The following is a 17,193-nucleotide window of genomic DNA, read 5'->3' as shown; positions in this document are numbered from 1 at the left end:
ATAGAAGTAGCTTTGACACTTGAATGGGATAGGTAAAACTATAGGGAGCTATTCTTTGTGTACGCTTGGGAGTTAATTTATTCCTTTGAGTCTTGAATGTGAAGAGGGGTAAATTAATCTACTTTCATAGGTGTTCGTTAGAGAAGCTTGTGAATAGTTCTGTGATCTCTCATCAGGGTTGGATTAAATTGGTAATTGAATCAATAGGTTAAATGCATGTAGTTAATTAGTAAAAGTACATCCCTAGGGTCAGAGTCTTTTATTATTTGAATTTCCTAAGTGTTTTTATTTGTTATTTGCGTTTTAGTAAATCAATCTTTATTTTTGTTTGCCTGTCTACTATTTTAGTTTGTTTAGGAGATAGCTAGAGTGATTTCGATTTTTCAGTCCCTGTGGATACGATACTCGATTACTTTTTACTTGCTACAATTGCCTGTGTTAGTTGCAGTATTTGTTGCTAAGAAATTAGTGATCAATACACCTACTTACGCATTGAAGAATTCTCATCTCTTGTTCGTTGCTGCCAAATTTTTGTATCTTCAATCTTTTGGTGTTATACTGATTAAGTTTTTACTTTATTAATTATTAGAATTTTAAATTTGGGGCTATAAGGTAAATAAGTAATTCTAGTAACATTATTATAATTATTATTTGATAATGGGCTCACTACAACAAAATTCACCTATTAGGACTTTCATGAGAGTCCTATTATATGGTATAATAGGACTTTCCTTAGGAGAGTCCTATTTGCGCTAGTCACTATATGTGTAAAAGGACACTCACCATAATAGGATGCTCAAGAAAGTCCTATTAGAGGATGCCTGAAAACTCATTTTTGTGACGCTTAGAAGTGTCCCAATAACTTAGTGTCATCTATAGCCTATATATTATGTATTGTTTTACAAATTCTAGTTTAAATTAGATTAATGTTACAGTCTATATAATTACAAATGTTGTCTAATCATACATATATAAAGATTAATTGTAATCATATAAATATTGCTAAATTCATGAATATTTTCCATCCGAGTTCGTTGCAAAACAACAAAATTTAAGAATTTATGAAACACAACTCCTCCACCACTCTTGTGTGTACAAAAATTTAAAACAAGCATGAAGAATCTTTAACATGTCTTCAACTCTATCTCCAACCGAGCAACCCTCTCCTCGGCCAACTGCTTCTCCAGCCTCATAATGCACTCCCCCAACCTCAACTCGACCTTCAATAAAATATCATTTCACAGTTAGATTGATATCACAATGAGGATGGAGAATCATTAACATGTCTTTGGAGTTAGGATAAAATTAAACACTAATTATGATTGTCATACAACTTTAATTGTAGACATCTTTGTTTCTGGGAGGATTCACCTTTAGATGATGATATGTCTCAGCTCCTATCTGCAATGCCTTCTCAAACTTTTTTGCCCCAACACGAAGGATCATGATTTCCTGATCACATTTAGCAAAAAATTTCAGTCACACAAGGCGTTAAAGGCTCATAAATATATTGGATAGAATGTCTTTTAATAGAATAAAGTTCAAAACATAGAATATCACTCTCCTATCGTCTCATATATTAAAGATAGGTTATAGCAAAGGGATTAATTAAGTGACCTTTTAAATTTTTTATCACTATAAATTGTGGCATAATCAGATACATGCGCACATCCATGCTTTGGATTCTAGTTGTAACTATAATAACAAATTAATAACTAATCAATCTTGAACATATCACGACTCTTGCATCAACAGAGTCCATTTAACAAAGAAGGGAGTATTGGGACATGACACATTTAATCCATTAAACAATCCACATTGGAATAATTACCAATACGGGCTAAGCCATCTTTATAATAAGCTGGGTGTTTTTAGATAAAAGATTAGTTCAAATAAGTATGTAAATATCTGATGACATGAATAAACTCAACGACAGATTTATATTACCTGAATGGCAAGATTGTTCCCAGCATGGTTTCCGCCACCTGTGAGAGTGAAAGCTGGAACAAGAAGGTGATAACTTGTTTTGCTAGCTAAATCGGCAATGTGTTTGTATAATGGGACCTGCATAGATTTTTTGAATCAAAACAAGATTTATGTTGTGTAACATTAAGTTACTATATGAGTCAGGAATTATACCTCTTTTTCAGCTACCCCTGCTCTGCAAGCAGCCATTGAGACTGCTAGAATTGCATTTGCCCCAAGTTCACCCTATCAAATAGGGGGGAAAAAGAGAGAGAGAGAGAGAGAGCCCCGTTTAGCTTAAATACAAATTAGCATGTCTTAGAAATGGCATGAAACTGCAATAAAAGTGAGAATATAAAGATGATCTCACATGATTCAGAGCCTCTCCATTCAAACATAAATAAGAATATTAGACAAAATTAGATAACTGAACACTGAAATGGAGCAACCTTTTTATTTGTCTTGTCCAAGTCTATCATGGCTTGATCAATTTGAACTTGGAGAGTTGGATCCATACCAATTAAAGCTTCAGATATTTTCTCATTAACATTCTTGCCAGCACTACATACACCATTACCAAGATACATTCCCTTGTCTCCATCTCACAACTCAACAGCTTCATACCTGCATATAAAAGAAAATCATAAATTTACAAGACCCTTACTTCAGAATGTGGTAATTAGTAAGACACTACATATCTTTACCCATGTAAAGAAGATGGTGACTAATGAGTACAGATCAAAATGTACATGAATAGATGCAAAACAGTGTGGTATTTCTTATATTGAAAACATAAATAATTCAGATGAACAAGGCATATAAAACAAGTCTCAAATTTCATTCCAAACATTCTGGTAAAGAGTTAGTGCAAGATACAAATGGTAAATGAAGATTCAGTTCAATACCGACATTTTAACAAAATCCTTAATCAACACCAGAAAAGATTCTCTAACGAGAGTTATCATTTCATGAATAATTTCAGCTTGCGGAATTTTTTTTGGCCAAGGGATTGCAGGCTTTCAGAAAATTTTCAAACGAATCACTCTCGGCGAATTTGAAAGGGAGTGACGCGTCGCAAATTAATTTCGCAATCATATTTCTAGTTCGTTTATAGGTGAGTGCAAACACATCAGCATCTGTACCTGTGCTTCCTTCTGATTCAGTTTCAGATTCATTGCCAATTTCGCTCCTATGCTTTTTGTTGAAATGATCTGTGAGCGTACCGAATTCCTTCTCGTCTGCCCTAAATGTGAAGAGAAACCTAGCTCCAGATATAAGAACTACATATGCATAACAGTAAGATCGACAATAATCCTTCATTTTTTAAGGAACATTCGCAATAGAGCACTAAAAAATCATACTTGAAAATGGTATAAAATGCAGAGAAAGAAACAAGAATGAGATGAAGAGAAGTAAAAATAAACCATTTAACACCAAAATCGGCAGCACAAAATTGCGGCTTCTCATCGGCGACAGCGCCGAATCGCAGAGGTTTGGATTGGATAGCAGATTCTCGTCGAAGATGGAAGCTTTCTCACTGTAGATTTGGGGAATTCTCCACGAGGGCTTTCGTTGGCATTTGGGGAAAAACGACGAAGACAAGGAACATCTGTTCTTTTTTTTTTTGCTTTTCCAATTTATGAATTAAGAAAATTTAACTTTTTATTTAAAATATTCAAAATTATTATAGACCATCTTGTGGAATTCTTTTCAATTTAACTTATGTAGTTTAAGGCTTAAACTTTAAGCAGCGCAAAAAATAGGTATAATTCATAGTAATTAGTAGATTGGGTAAGACAGTTTTGAAAAAGAGTCCCATTAAATACAAAATAGGACTCTTTAACCTGAAATAGTCCTCATATAAGCATCCCCATAGGCTGATTTTGTTGTAGTGGCTATGGTGAGAAAAAATGAGCTATGTATAAAATCAGCACCCTTCTTTTGTAGTGAGTTGAAATTTTTATATATGTACATATTCAAAATTCTAGTTCCAAAATTGTCATAGATATTTTTACATTTCAGAACGAAGCAAAAATGAATATTTTTATATATATGTAAGTATTATTTGTTTTTCTTATAAACAAAATAAGTATTTTTTTACGATTAGCTCTCTCTCTCTCTCTCTCTCTCTCTCTCTCTCTCTCTCTCTCTCTCAATACAATATAATTACAAATTCATATGAGTAAATTAACACGAAATCTAACTAAACCCCTAAACTAAATCCTTGTTTTTCATCATTTCCTTCACTTTCTTGCACTGGAGGAAAGTGTTGTGCATGGGCGACGGTGATGAAGTGTAGAAGGTTGGATATTGTTGTCTTCTGAACACCCCAATATGTCTTAGCCTTCACACTTGACACATATGGAACGAATTGATTTTTTTTCATACCATTCATTCCTCGCATATGCGGGATAAATCTTGGGGTGGCTGGCAAGAATGGTGCTAGCTAATGGTTCCATTCACACCAATCATATCAGTCCTTGCCCCGACAGATCTTAGTACCGGTTGACACGACAGATTTTGGAATGAGAGTTATGTTACGGTGCATTTATAAAATTTGCTTATCATTTCTCATAATTAATCATTTTTATTTTTATTAGAGAACTCCTTTTTGTGTATATATATTTTGCATTATTAGAAAATTCACACTAATTAATATAACTGTCCACTAACATACGGCAAACTAATTATTTTTTTCTTCAAGCGACTTGGACCATATAATATATGTAGATTAAATTAATAATAAATTAGAAATCCCATGATCGACCATGCTACAATGTTTGGTAGCAAAGAAACAAAAATGAAGATAAGTTATGATAGTGAAGGCATGCGTGCAAAACTTTCTCAATTCCCTTTTCTTCGATTAAGCGTTGTTTATTTCATGTTTATTTGGGGATATTAATTGAAGCGACAAAAATCGTTTCAATGTTTTCAATCCTCACAGTATTAGCGGTACTTATTCAAATGAAATTTAGAAAATAGTTGTTTGAATTTGGTGATGATGTGATAATGTTACATAAACTGTCTCATCAGTGTTCACGTGTGGAAATAGTGTGACACAAACTAAGTTGAATATCTTTTATGAAATAATTATGATATGCACGAAATAGGATGCTTGCCTTTTGCCCTCACATCACATGGAGCAGTTAGCCATGATCTTCATAAAGTAATGCTCTTAACTAAATAGCCACACACTAGAAACAAGCTCAAAACTAGTAGTAATTATTTATTCCTTCACCATCACCATCCACAACTAGAGAACTAAGAACTAGTACAACTTTAAGCAAATTCATACAAGACTTGTTTATATAACTATTTCCCACATATCATATGAGTTTCATGAGGCCAGAAATTTTGTCAGTTTTGAGTGGGATTGGGAACGCTGGGCGGTCTGGCCCTCAAACTTTGCTCCGTGGCTTTCTTCGACTGCTCGTGTTTTGGAGAAGCTGATGAAGACAAAGGATACGTTGATTTTCTTGACTTTTTCATGACAAATCGAGAAGTTGTCATCATATCTTCATCTGCAGCTTGATGAAATGAAGGAGAGAAAACAAACCAAAATAGGAGCAAGGCCAGAAATAGAGAGAGGGATGATTTGAGTGTTATCTTCATCTGTGTGTGTGTGTATATATATATATAGAGAGAGAGAGGGAGAGAGAGAGAGAGAGTTGTATGCGTAGTGAGATTTAGTGGGAGATTTGTAACATATGGAAATGGAGAGTTGGGCCTCTTATATATATGTGGGCAACATCTCTCTCCAAGAGCTGGCAAAACAAGTTAGACGAGTAAGTATATGCTTAAGAGCATTAACATCGGCTTATTCGATGGGTTGACTCGAATCATCTGATCAGTAGATAAATCGACCGATACAGTCTCGTGTGATTCGATAAGATGAACTTAATTAATTCTATAGTCCTTATTTCGAGCGCGTGTTTACACACGTCATAATTATAAAAATGTTAAAGTTTGAATTTTCAACGGCTCTTTCAACTGATTTTTTTTCTTTTCCTTTTCAACGGGTCTTTCACTTTTTTTTCTCTCTTTTTCCTTCTACAAATACCTATCTATTCTTACACTATTTTTCACAAATAATCATTCTTCACTACATTCTTTCTCAATTTCTCCCTCAACTTTCTCTCAAGGTGGCAAAGGCACAGGGCAAAGCGTCAGAAGGTTCAATCCCTCCTACTGAGTACGTGGAATTCATGGGCGAGACACGCACAAATCTCGCCAAGAATCGACTCAAGCGAGAGATTCATGATGATAAAATTTTATTCATGGATACGTCAAGGATGACACCCAAGTAACAAGAAATCCATGCAAAATAGGTGGCGGCGATCCTAGCGAGACAAAGAGGCGGGAATGTTTGATTTTTTTTTTATGTTATAAAATTTTCGTAATTTAAATTAATGTAATTTTAATATTAAGAATTGTGTTATTTAAATTTGTCATTTAAATTAAATAAAAAATAAAAAATCAAAATTAATTATATAGAGTCAGCAGTATGAGTCAAGTCAATGCAACACTTGACTTATAAGTGGTCCTGGAGCATGACCGATTCAAGGCTCATTCAACCAATGTGAATACTCTAAGATCAATGATTTTGGGTTCGACTCGTGACACGATCTTTAAATTTATTTATTTAGTTATTAATTTATTAAAAAGAAGGTTGGACGGGCCAGGTCGAGTCCACCCAAACCTAGTAAAAGTTCGATGAGGTCGGCCCGACTTAAAATTTTAGTTTATAAAATGTGATTTGGACTTTGGTTGGATATCATTTTTCCGATCCAATGATTTGTCGAACCAGACGAAAGCCCAATGGGCTTAGATTGGGCCAGCCCGACCCGACCTTTTGAATTACTCTTCACCGAAACCACCTTTTTGGTGGTGTTTATGTTTAAGTCAAAGCTTGAATTTGTCGTACATAATTTTTCTAGTGCAATTTGTTTCTTCGAGGATTGGAGCTAATTTGGAACACTTGTTTGAAACTTTAGAATTTCATTCGTTGTACAACATATTATTTCGCGTGTCATCACACAATACTTACCTATTACTCCATCCATCCCACGAATTTTGACATGTTTGATTTCGGTACGAGAATTAATGAGTTGTAGATTATTATAGTTAATAAAGTATAAAAGTGATAAAGTAAGAGAGAGAAGATAATAATTATTACCTTATCTGGAAATATGTCAAAATTCGTGGGACGACCCAAAAAGAATACATGTCAAGATTTGTGGGACGGAGGGTGTACAAGCCATCTCTTGTACTTTTTTGGCTTAGGTTTTAACTTGTAAAATATTGTGCTATCACAAGTACATTTAGCAATGTTTCCAAATGTGACATCCTTTATTAATTATTACTATATTTTATTTTATCAATATATAAGATATTTATATTCCTGATAATGATTTCATTATATTTTCAATCCAAATAAATTTATTTCAAACTTTCGCGTAGACCCTCTTAGAAACTTTGAAGTTATGCTGAATATCCCCAATAATTTGAAAACACTAATTCTTGGGTGCGACCGTCGCACAGGTGTGCGACGGGTCAACCCGGATCCAAACCCGCCCTCCTGACCCGGAACCCTGACCCGCATGGGTTTGACCCATACTCCTAATTATTACATTTGTTTATAACAATTGTTACTTTTAATAAACATAATATATACATTTGTTCATATAAATGTATATTGATATGTATAATGTTTTATATTGAATGAAGGTAAACATTTATATTAATATAAGTATACATTTGTGCGACCAAATGTATATCTTATGCTTATTAAAAGTAAATACTCCTATTAGGGTTTAGTGTTCAGGCTTAGGGTTTAGTTTTCACCTATTAGGGTTTAGTATTCACGCTTAGGGTTTAGTTTACAGGGTTTAGGGTTTAGTTTATAGAATTTAGGGTTTAGAAAATATAATACTGTATATTAAATGAAGGAAAATACCTATATTTATATAAGTATACATTTGTTCGCACAAATGTATATTTCATGCTTACTAAAAGTAATAATTATTATAAACAAATGTAATAATTTAGAATTTAGGATTTCGGGTCTGGAATGCGGGCCGGGTCGGGCGCGGGTCGGGGCGGACCCGTCGCACACTGTGCGACGGTCGCACCCAAGACCAGCCCATTTGAAAATATTACTCTCTCCGTCCCCAGTCAATTATCCATAAAACCTGAGCACATCTGTTAAGAATATAAATAGTTTATAATAAAATAATTGACAGAAAACAATTTTTAGAGTATATTTGTTAAAAAGTAGGAAAGATAAATGAAAATATTTTTTTGGGTTAAAGTACATATTCACCCCTGAAGTCGACACCCCTAGAGCATTGGGCTCCCCAGACTCGGTCGTGGCGCGTTGACCTCCCTGAACTCTCAGAAAAAGGGTGCGCCACGACTCTCGCAAATGCACCCTTTTTCCGAGAGTTCAGGGAGGTCAACGCGCCACGACCGAGTCTGGGGAGCCCAATGCTCTAGGGGTGTCGACTTCAGGGGTGAATATGTACTTTAACCCTATTTTTTTTAAGTGAAAAGAGAAATGATTATATGAGGCTACAATAATATTTGATATAAATAATAAATTATGTGAATATATTTATTATATTAAACCTATCTAAATAAAGAAATGCTATGACCTATTGAATTCAAAGGGGAAGTATACCAAAATTTTCATTTTGGAATAAGCTTTTCCAGCCCATATGTTTGATTTAAGCTAGAAATAGTGGGCCATGAAATTAGGCCCAATTAACTTTGTTAACCGTTTAAAGCCCAAGTTCAACCCCCCTACGACCCCCATCCCCATCCCCACCACCACCCCACCCCCCACCAATCCCCTTCAATTCCCGTTCTCATTCCCTCTCGTGAGAGAGGTTTACGATCGACAAAATCTGCCGCATTTTCTCTCTCTAAAAATCTTCTTCCCTGAGCTCGTAGAATCTCTCTCTGGAGACGTTCATCATTCTCCCAAGGCATCAGAGGCGCGGAAAATCTCTCGAGCCATTCTGGGAAATCGTTCCAGTTGGATTGACTTGGCATTTCTATGGAATATGGACTCATAGACAGCAGCGGTGAGTTGTAATTCTGGCATTTTCAATTACTTCGTGCTCGTGGGAGCATGTGCTGCTTTTCCGTTTTCTCGGTCGAATTATTTCTCGTCGAGGATATAGACGTGGATGTTTATTGAAGAATTTTAGATCTTAGGTACAATTTAGGTGTTTTTTGTTGAATTCATAGGTTTTGGAAAGGAATCAATGGAAATAATCTAGGAAGTTTGTGGTTTTAGAAGTGGGGTCGTGAAATTGGGGTTGAATGTTTTAGGTTTAGGGCTTTAAGAATGTTGCAGAATTCCGTTTCTTAACCTCGAAATAAAGTTAAGTTTTCCGGGTCGTGGTTCATTTCTGCATTTCAGTTTCCATGAATTGAGATTTCTTGTTTCAGAATTTTGACTTCCCCTGCCCCCTTTATCGTGTGGGGGTCGAGTTTGTGACGAGAGAAAACATAAATCAGTGTTTCGAACAGTGATCATCATAATTAGTTTTCTACTATTCGTTTTTTACAGCATGAGTAGGACAACTTTCATAATTGCTGGCAGCACTGATTTGTTTCGTTGAATAGTTTTTCTCTTTCGATTATGCAGATTGCACCCACGAGTGTTATGATCATAATCGGTCAATTTAACTACTCGAATAGCTTATTAATATAATTCTTTCATTGTCGGGACTCTTAGTGAACTGTTTGTTGGCTAGAACTTTGTTTGGTAAAGTATTTTCAAGATAAAAGAGTTTTGGTTGATTATTTGCACAATTTGTGGAGTACTTATAAGTTAATCAAGTCAGTTGAAACTAATACAGGCACTGATGATGATAATCCTCAAATAGTGTATAATAGAGGCACAGTAGGAGGTCGTGTGGCAGGGAACGGAAGATCATTTCTACCATCAGCCCCATTTCAAAGGATTCAAATTGATATGGAATACGAAATACATAATCTGGAACAGATTGCATATGGTGCTGTTCTACGAGCTTTCAAAGCACAATCTGATGCTCTTACATGGGTATATTTTGCTAGATGTTTATGTGTATTGAGTTGCTTATTTGTTTTGTTTGGAGAGACAGCATCTCATCTGATTAGATTTGGCTGTTTCTTGATATGGTTGTTGCTCAGGAGAAAGAGGGCCTTATAACAGAATTGAGGAAGGAACTGAGGGTATCAGACGATGAGCACCGAGAACTACTTAGTCAGGTCAATGGTGATGACCTCATTCGCAGAATCAGGGAGTGGAGGGAGGCAGGTGGTAACCGAAATGTAGCCCCCAATGTCCCCCAGCATATAAACAATCAGTTACCAAGTCCCACAGTTTCAGCTTCTCGTAAAAGGCAAAAAACTTCCCTATCAGGAAATCCGTTCAATGCACATTCTCAGGCTTTACTTTCTCAGCCAGTGGCTGGTAGCACCCTGCCATTAAATTCAGTTGTGAAACGAGGACCTTCTTCAGGGATTGGTGGGAGAAGGCCGAATGTTGTATGTTAGCATTTATAATAAGGTTTAGTGAGGTTGTATTCAATTAACACTCTCAATTAATTTATATATTTGTTGTTCCCTAGGGTCAGCCAGCTTTCACTTCAGGAAAACCCATGCAATATCAGTTTGGTGATCATGTTTCTTCTGGGGCTCCTATGGATGATCCTTCTGAAAGCATCCATGAGTCCTTGATTGGTAGGCGGGTGATGATAAGATGGCCTGCAGACAGCAACTTCTATGAGGCTGTCATATCTGAATATAATCCTGTAGATGTATGTTCAGTTCCTTTTTGTACCTTTTCTTGGCCTATTATATTGGAGAACATCTTTGTCTTTTTTGTGTGCATAGGGATTTTCGATGGCTGGAAACACATCCCGGCAAATTCCTACTGTACCCTCCATGTCATGGATGAAAAGTACAAAGGCAAACGAGAAACATAAAGTTTGGCAAGATCCTTAAAATATATTTTTACCAAAGATGGTTGAGAATAGAAAAGGAAACATAGTGCACTTAGCCCTCGTAACTTTCTAATGTCAAGGGTGTAAATTGAGTTCATTCCTTCTCTTTTTCATCACCATAATTTTTGGAACATCTTTTACCTCTTAAATGCGATCGCCTACCTTTGTTGGAATAATATGCTATATGGCAAAAGAAAACCAATTTCTATATTTGAGAGGCTTCGTTGACATGAGTGCTTGCTTTCCTTTATTGGCATATGATTATGATTCACCCTAGCTACTGCTGAATAGAAAATAGTGTGTCAAGATTAGTGTTTTCTGGTGACTTATATGTAACTTTTTCCTCCAAAACTTTCTATGGCCTTCCTTTATATTATGCTTTATTGCGCTTTTATATCGTTTGTTCGTGTTTATGGTATTTAAGAAAGCAGTTGTTTCCCATTTTATGAGTTTGGGCCATTCCTTTAACCTCTAAAGAGATCATAAAGCTTATGATAAGATATATCAATTTTCTGACAAATTAATTCTAACTTCTACTGGTCTTCCTGGTATTTTCAGGGCCGTCATTCTCTGGTTTATGATAGCAATCTACCGAGTGAGACTGTGGAATGGGTTAACATAAAAGAGGTAACTGTCTTTTGCTTCTGGTAGCTCAAATATGGCCTACTCAGTACACATAAATGTGATGATAGTGATGTCAAGACAATATCTTTTCTTTGCTTTTACTTCTGAAATCTTTCCACGTGTGCTTTATAGCATGTTATTTGGATCATAGAGTGGGAAAATAAAAAATTCTCATTTTGCTTGAGGTACTTTTTTGTTATATTTTAAATGCCGACCGATATTCAACTTAGCCGGAATCCCCGTCTTTTTTCCTGGATTTCTGGAAACACAAACTTTAAGGTCGGATAAGATTAGGTTGTTGAAGGCCAAACTTAGGACGTAAAAGCACCTCTGAAACCTTAACTGTTCTATTTTTACTGATTTGGACCTACCTCGTTAAATCAACCTTAATACAGGTTCCCCCTGAGGATATTCGGTGGGTGGGCGAGGATCCTGTAGTATCTCGACTAGGAGACACAGGTGGGCCCAACCCTGGCAGAGGGAGAACAACCTTAATGAACCAGTATGCCAATGAAATGCGGCCTTCACGAAATGGGGCTGTGAAGGAGGATTCTGAGGAAATCGAGATATTGCATACTGATACATTAATTAAGAAGGTATTGATATGATTACCTTTTTGGAATCTTGTCGGCCTTTGCAAGTTTACAGAACTGTTTGCCGTTGTTATGGCAGGTGGAGAAGGTGCTTGAAGCAAGTCATCCTGATGCATCAGAGATTGACAAGGCTAAGAAAATGCTCAAGGTTAATGTTTATTTGATTGAAGAAATATTTACTGTGTCAATTTTCTTTCGCACTAACGCTCCTGTTATGAAATTGGTGATGCAGGAGCATGAACAAACGTTGGTTCAAGTAATTCAAAAACTTGTGGATGCCTGTGATAGTGGTAAGATCATTTTAATTGTCGTTTTTTGTTCCATTACTATGCGTTTTTGCTTTTTGTCAGACTACAATATAACCTCTGAGGAGAAAATGAAAATAAGAGCCTTGTTTACATTCATTCTTACCCATATAAATTCTTCATTGCATTTCCATTTTGGCATCAGACGACGAGCAGCAACAGCAGACTACTGATTATCGTGGCCGCGGCAACGAGCTCGAGATTGCTGGAAGGGCTGGGAGTTATGAATTGGCTAGAGGTTGAAAGTGATGCAGAATTCCTACAAAAGATTCTAATGGATGTCCATAGTTTAACCCTAAACTGCCTTGTGTTGTTAGCCTCTTTAGATTCATGTGATTAATGTAACTGGGTGCTGTGATTAGTTTGCCTCATGGGGGAAAGAAAATTTTAGGGTATGTTAGCAATTGTTTTAGTTTTCATGTAAACAGATCAATTTCTATACCTTTCTTTGATTTGGATGTGTAGTAAGATAGATTATTTCCTGTACATCAAGAAATTGTGATTCAGAAATGTCTGTTGCAATTAATTTATGTTTTGCTTCATGGTTCATTTTGTGCAACCAGTTCTATTTCATTGTTCGTTTTGATGATTAGGTATCACAAGAATAGAAGTTTCATGTTTGTATTCTTAAAAAATTTGTTACCTATTTGTCTTTTACCTTAATTTAGTAATTTAATGTGTATCTAGGTTTTATTTTATTTTTATTTGATAATCGATAAAGAGTCATTTTATTTGTAAAATTCTTTAAAATTGTTATAAAATTTATAAATATTATCTAAATTTATTATTCTATGTGCTTGTACATATCTTTTTACTAGTATAAAAAATAATTAAAACTACAAATATAAATCTAATAAATTTCTCATTTTTCTGGACACACGACAAGCATCCCTAGATACAATGTTAACGCATAACATTACAACTAGCAAAACGCATACAATCCGCAGACGAAATTAGAGATCACACATATGCTGAAACTAAGAATGAATGAATACATTGCAAAATGGCTTCACTCCGGCAATGATGAAATGAATTGTAAGATGAGATTCACCATCTGCTCATCATAAGCTGGCCCTTCCATTTGAAAATGGCTGACTCCCTCAATCAAATGCGTTTGATTACTGCCGGCTGCATTCTTCAGCTTGTTCTCGAGCTGCTTAACGCTCGTGAAACCATCCTTGGTGCCCATTACAAAGAGTTTGGGTTTTGGAGATTGTAATATAGCTTTATGATGCCTCCCAAAAAGAATAGAAGCAGTCCATCCGAACGGGTAGCCCAAGCTCACGTAGCCGATAACCTCCTCAACCTTGTCAACAGCAGAACCAGCAATCGGAGCACCTGCAGGAAACAGACAGTGGCGCATGAAAACAACAAGTTATAATCCAAAGCACTGTCACTTCAGATTTGGAACTTCTTTGCTATCCTAAGTTCAACAGGGATTGGTGTGATTTATGCTGTGTCTACGTGCATTGCTTGTTCAAAAATGTGCATGCCATCTATAAGAAATCAAAAGATGAGAGAAAAAAATGAATATATATCCATTGTGCAACACTAAGCAAATCAAGGCTGGTGATAAGATGCATCTCTTTCTTGCAATACCATTCCAAGTTCAGTTCAAGAATTGCATGCTCAATCGAAACAGTCAACAAACTCCAGAAGATTCAAAATCCAAAAATCAATTAGGAATTTCGAGAATGACTAGCATAGCTTAGGATTTTTATTTGTGTTATTCACCCACAAAATGGCACACTTGATTGACCATCTGAAAACCAACGCTGATACTATGCCAAGATTTCATCAACCTCCAACTTTATCCAAAATGGACTGGTAAAGTAACAAAGAATTTACCAAAAGTGAACAGTCATTTGTTGCAATGAATTCCAATCAAACTATGTGCAAGTGTGTGGAGATGTGATCAATGTGCGTCAAATTTCAAAACACTGCCTCAGTTTAGTATAAACAGCTGGTTCTGTGTTTTTCACACTCACACACACAGTATTCGTGTATTTCATCAAAGTTATCAAAATGATTAAACATAGACAGAAATCAAGCCAATCAAGAGGCGTTCATACCAGATTTGATCAAATAACGGAATTAATTTTGAAAGGGAATCAGTAAGTAAGCTAAATTAACAGTCATTGACGCCTCTTCCAAAACCCTAGACTCGCGAAATGGAGAAAAGAGGCATACCAGCTGAAGATCCGACGAGGAGAATGCGGCGGGCAGAGAGATTGTGGGAGGCCCACTGGCAGACGGAGACGACGTCGTCGACCTCGGCGAAGCCCGTGAGGGAGGCGCGGCCGGTGGAGTTGCCGACGCCGCGCATGTTGAAGGTGACAGCTGTGACGCCCCTATTGGCTAGCCCGGCGGCCATGCCCTTCATCAGCCCCTGGAATCCGCCCAGCACCGAGTAGGGGTGCACCAAAACCGCAACCAATCCGTCGTTTCGATGCTCCGAATCCGAATCCGCCGCCGGGTAGACGCGGGCATCTAGGCTCACGCCGCCGGCTGACTCGATTGTGCGACTTTCTCTGCTGCTCATCTTTCTTGTTTGCTCAGTTGATTAGTTGAAATTATGAGTGAGAGTGTATGTGTGTATGAGAGAGAGAGGGAGAGAGAAAGTGAAGCTTTTTCTCTTTTTCTTTTTTGAGATCAAGGAGAAAGTGAAGCTTTGATTGTTGAAGATGGAGGTAGTTGGGAATTGTTTTATTATTTTCACTCAAATTATTCAACTTCTTGAGGAAGAAATATGTAGGTAATATTAGTCGACATGAATGAATGCAAGTCTTGGAGTATATTCTAAATTTACATTTCATGTTCATGTTTTGATTTTACGTCCTCCGTTCCATTATTGAAGTGGTCTCTTCTACATTGAGTGTACCCTTCATCTGAGTGTATTCGATTCAGTTTCTGATTTAATTGGACTATTCTGATTCATTTTTTTTTTTAAATTATACTAACACTAATACGATTTTGAAATGACACTAACATTATTTTATTTTATAAATGACACTATTTCAAAAATGATACTAACACTACATGTAAATGTAATAACATTATATTAAAATGACACTAACATTTGATATTCGGGCAGAATAATCCAATTAAATTAGATCCGGATCAGGATTCAGGTTGGATACGACTAGGGCTGAGCATCGGTTCAAAACCGAACCGAACCGAACCATTTTGGAGAAACCGAAACCGAACCGACATTGGTAGTAGACGAACCGAACCAAACCGCCTGAAGCCTAAAAACCGACCATAACCGAACCGGCCGAAACCGATCGGTTTCGGTCGGTTACCGAACCGACCGATAATTTTTTAAAAAAACAATAAATCTGCCAAAATTCTTTAAAAAACAACCTGTAAAATTCGAAAAAAACATATAAACATCTGCCCAAATTCACTACAAGCAGTAGAAGCAGCGCACGGTTTTGGCGAGGGGAGGTCTGCGTCAGGCTTCAGCGGCAGTCCGACGGAGGAGAAGCCGGTCTGCACGGCGGGTCTGGCTCGTGCTGGAGACGTCAGACGCGGGAGGCGGCCGACGGCTGGCGGCTCTGCTCGTGCTGCCGTGCTGGTCTGCTCGCCTTGGAGGAGAAGCAGCGAAAATCGAAAATTAGGAATGGAGGAGAATGGAGGCGGTGGGGGTGGTCGCCGGTCAGAGAGGCGCCGGCTGGGACTGGGGAGGGAGGGAGGAGACTGCTAGGGTTTCGAAATGAAGAAGGTCAAGGTGTGCGGCGCAGTACTTTCGAAATGGGGGGGGGAAGTTTCGAAATTGGGATTTGAGAGTAGGGTTTTTAGTTTACTTGTAATATAAAATATAGAATAAATAATATATCTAAGGTATCGGTTCGGTTCGGTTCATAACCGAACCAAAATCCCAAAACCGAAACCGAACCGATATCTGATCGGTTTTTTACTCTAAAAACTGAACCGAAAACCGAACCAGAAATCTCAAAACCGAACCGAACCAAAAATGGTCGGTTCGGTCGGTTTTTTCGGTCCGGTTCGGTTTATGCTCAGCCCTAGATACGACCCGAGTGTATAAGAGATTTTGTGCCCATTATTTATGGTCTGAAATTTTTGGATGCAGATATTTAAGAGATTAAGATTAGGGATAAAGGTAGATAGGGCCACATGTTTAGAGTGTTATTGACGGATGTAGAAATGTGGATAGAATAACGACGAGAATGTAGGAACCGAGGCAAGAGTTGGACTCTTTCTCCGTAAGACAAAATTGCCCCGCACAGTACACACGGTTCGATGGCAAATGTCCCCAAGATACAACGGTTTTAATGAGTACGAGACCTTGTACTAGGAACTCGAACTTCCAGCGAACTACTGAATACTCGGGACTTGAGTATGAACTAGAAGAGAGAATGAGTAAAATAATTATCTGAATTAATTTTTGGTGTGTCTAATCTCATTCTGCAGGGCTGTATTTATAGGAGAAGGAAGAGTGCTATGAAGAGGTGTCTGCCAGGGGGTGTCTGTTCGAATCAAGCAATGGTCCGGACCATCGCATTGGTTCGGTCAAAGGGGTGCGAGCCAACCACCCTCACCTCACCAGTCTGATCCAACCGCTGCCAAAGGGGTGCGAGCCAACCACCCCCACCTCACCAGTCTGATCCAACCGCTGCCACGTCAGCAACCTCATCCACCCAGATTCCTTATCCGCCACGTGGTGCCACGTCACCGAGCCACCGTTTC

At 37.4% G+C, this 17,193-nt stretch overlaps 3 protein-coding genes across 9 annotated transcripts; 1 reads left to right on the top strand and 2 right to left on the bottom strand.

Moving 5' to 3' along the window:
* Positions 1–972: 972 nt before the first annotated feature.
* LOC130988851 (cytosolic enolase 3-like) lies at positions 973–3,588 on the bottom strand. Of its 4 annotated transcripts, none has more exons than XM_057912807.1 (6): positions 3,108–3,588; positions 2,415–2,589; positions 2,140–2,211; positions 1,948–2,064; positions 1,372–1,419; positions 973–1,220 (listed from the first exon to the last, which is right to left on the bottom strand). In XM_057912807.1, exons 2-6 carry the CDS (start codon positions 2,550–2,552, stop codon positions 1,125–1,127), a joined length of 471 nt encoding a protein of 156 aa, XP_057768790.1. In that variant the 5' UTR covers positions 2,553–2,589; positions 3,108–3,588; the 3' UTR covers positions 973–1,124. The 4 variants fall into 4 exon arrangements, with proteins under 4 accessions (XP_057768790.1, XP_057768792.1, XP_057768789.1 ...); XM_057912809.1 differs by having other exon boundaries at positions 1,372–1,452; positions 2,140–2,300; positions 3,108–3,581; XM_057912806.1 differs by having other exon boundaries at positions 1,372–1,452; positions 3,108–3,579.
* A 5,191-nt stretch (positions 3,589–8,779) lies between these two features.
* On the top strand, positions 8,780–13,032 carry LOC130988850 (protein EMSY-LIKE 1-like). Of its 4 annotated transcripts, none has more exons than XM_057912804.1 (9): positions 8,780–9,050; positions 9,834–10,036; positions 10,147–10,503; positions 10,587–10,775; positions 11,520–11,588; positions 11,981–12,181; positions 12,258–12,326; positions 12,411–12,468; positions 12,629–13,032. In XM_057912804.1, the coding sequence occupies exons 1-9, from the start codon at positions 9,023–9,025 to the stop codon at positions 12,724–12,726; spliced, it is 1,272 nt and encodes a 423-aa protein (XP_057768787.1). In that variant the 5' UTR covers positions 8,780–9,022; the 3' UTR covers positions 12,727–13,032. The 4 variants fall into 4 exon arrangements, with proteins under 4 accessions (XP_057768787.1, XP_057768785.1, XP_057768788.1 ...); XM_057912805.1 differs by having other exon boundaries at positions 8,784–9,050; positions 9,861–10,036; XM_057912802.1 differs by having other exon boundaries at positions 12,411–13,032.
* Positions 13,033–13,328: 296 nt separating this feature from the next.
* Positions 13,329–15,250, bottom strand: LOC130988849 (uncharacterized). Its single transcript, XM_057912800.1, has 2 exons — positions 14,674–15,250; positions 13,329–13,821 (listed from the first exon to the last, which is right to left on the bottom strand). The coding sequence occupies exons 1-2, from the start codon at positions 15,023–15,025 to the stop codon at positions 13,493–13,495; spliced, it is 681 nt and encodes a 226-aa protein (XP_057768783.1). The 5' UTR covers positions 15,026–15,250; the 3' UTR covers positions 13,329–13,492.
* Positions 15,251–17,193: the final 1,943 nt, after the last annotated feature.

The sequence above is a fragment of the Salvia miltiorrhiza genome, chromosome 6, assembly GCF_028751815.1.
Source record: "Salvia miltiorrhiza cultivar Shanhuang (shh) chromosome 6, IMPLAD_Smil_shh, whole genome shotgun sequence".
NCBI lineage: Eukaryota > Viridiplantae > Streptophyta > Magnoliopsida > Lamiales > Lamiaceae > Salvia > Salvia miltiorrhiza.
The sequence above is the reverse complement of the archived record's forward strand: the minus strand, read 5'-3'. Positions and strand labels throughout refer to the sequence as shown.

Excerpts from the sequence above, each read along its gene's own strand:
- LOC130988851 (XM_057912806.1), bottom strand. The coding sequence starts at position 2,552 with ATGTATCTTGGTAATGGTGTATGTAGTGCTGGCAAGAATGTTAATGAG. Across the intron at positions 1,453-1,947 it reads GGAACAATCTTGCCATTCAG|GAAATCATGATCCTTCGTGT; the intron begins GTAATATAAATC and ends AAATGTGATCAG. Across the intron at positions 1,221-1,371 it reads AGACATATCATCATCTAAAG|GTCGAGTTGAGGTTGGGGGA; the intron begins GTGAATCCTCCC and ends ATTTTATTGAAG.
- LOC130988849 (XM_057912800.1), bottom strand. The coding sequence starts at position 15,025 with ATGAGCAGCAGAGAAAGTCGCACAATCGAGTCAGCCGGCGGCGTGAGC. Across the intron at positions 13,822-14,673 it reads CCTCGTCGGATCTTCAGCTG|GTGCTCCGATTGCTGGTTCT; the intron begins GTATGCCTCTTT and ends TGTTTCCTGCAG.
- LOC130988850 (XM_057912802.1), top strand. The coding sequence starts at position 9,023 with ATGGAATATGGACTCATAGACAGCAGCG. Across the intron at positions 9,051-9,833 it reads TGGACTCATAGACAGCAGCG|GCACTGATGATGATAATCCT; the intron begins GTGAGTTGTAAT and ends AAACTAATACAG. Across the intron at positions 12,182-12,257 it reads CTGATACATTAATTAAGAAG|GTGGAGAAGGTGCTTGAAGC; the intron begins GTATTGATATGA and ends TTGTTATGGCAG.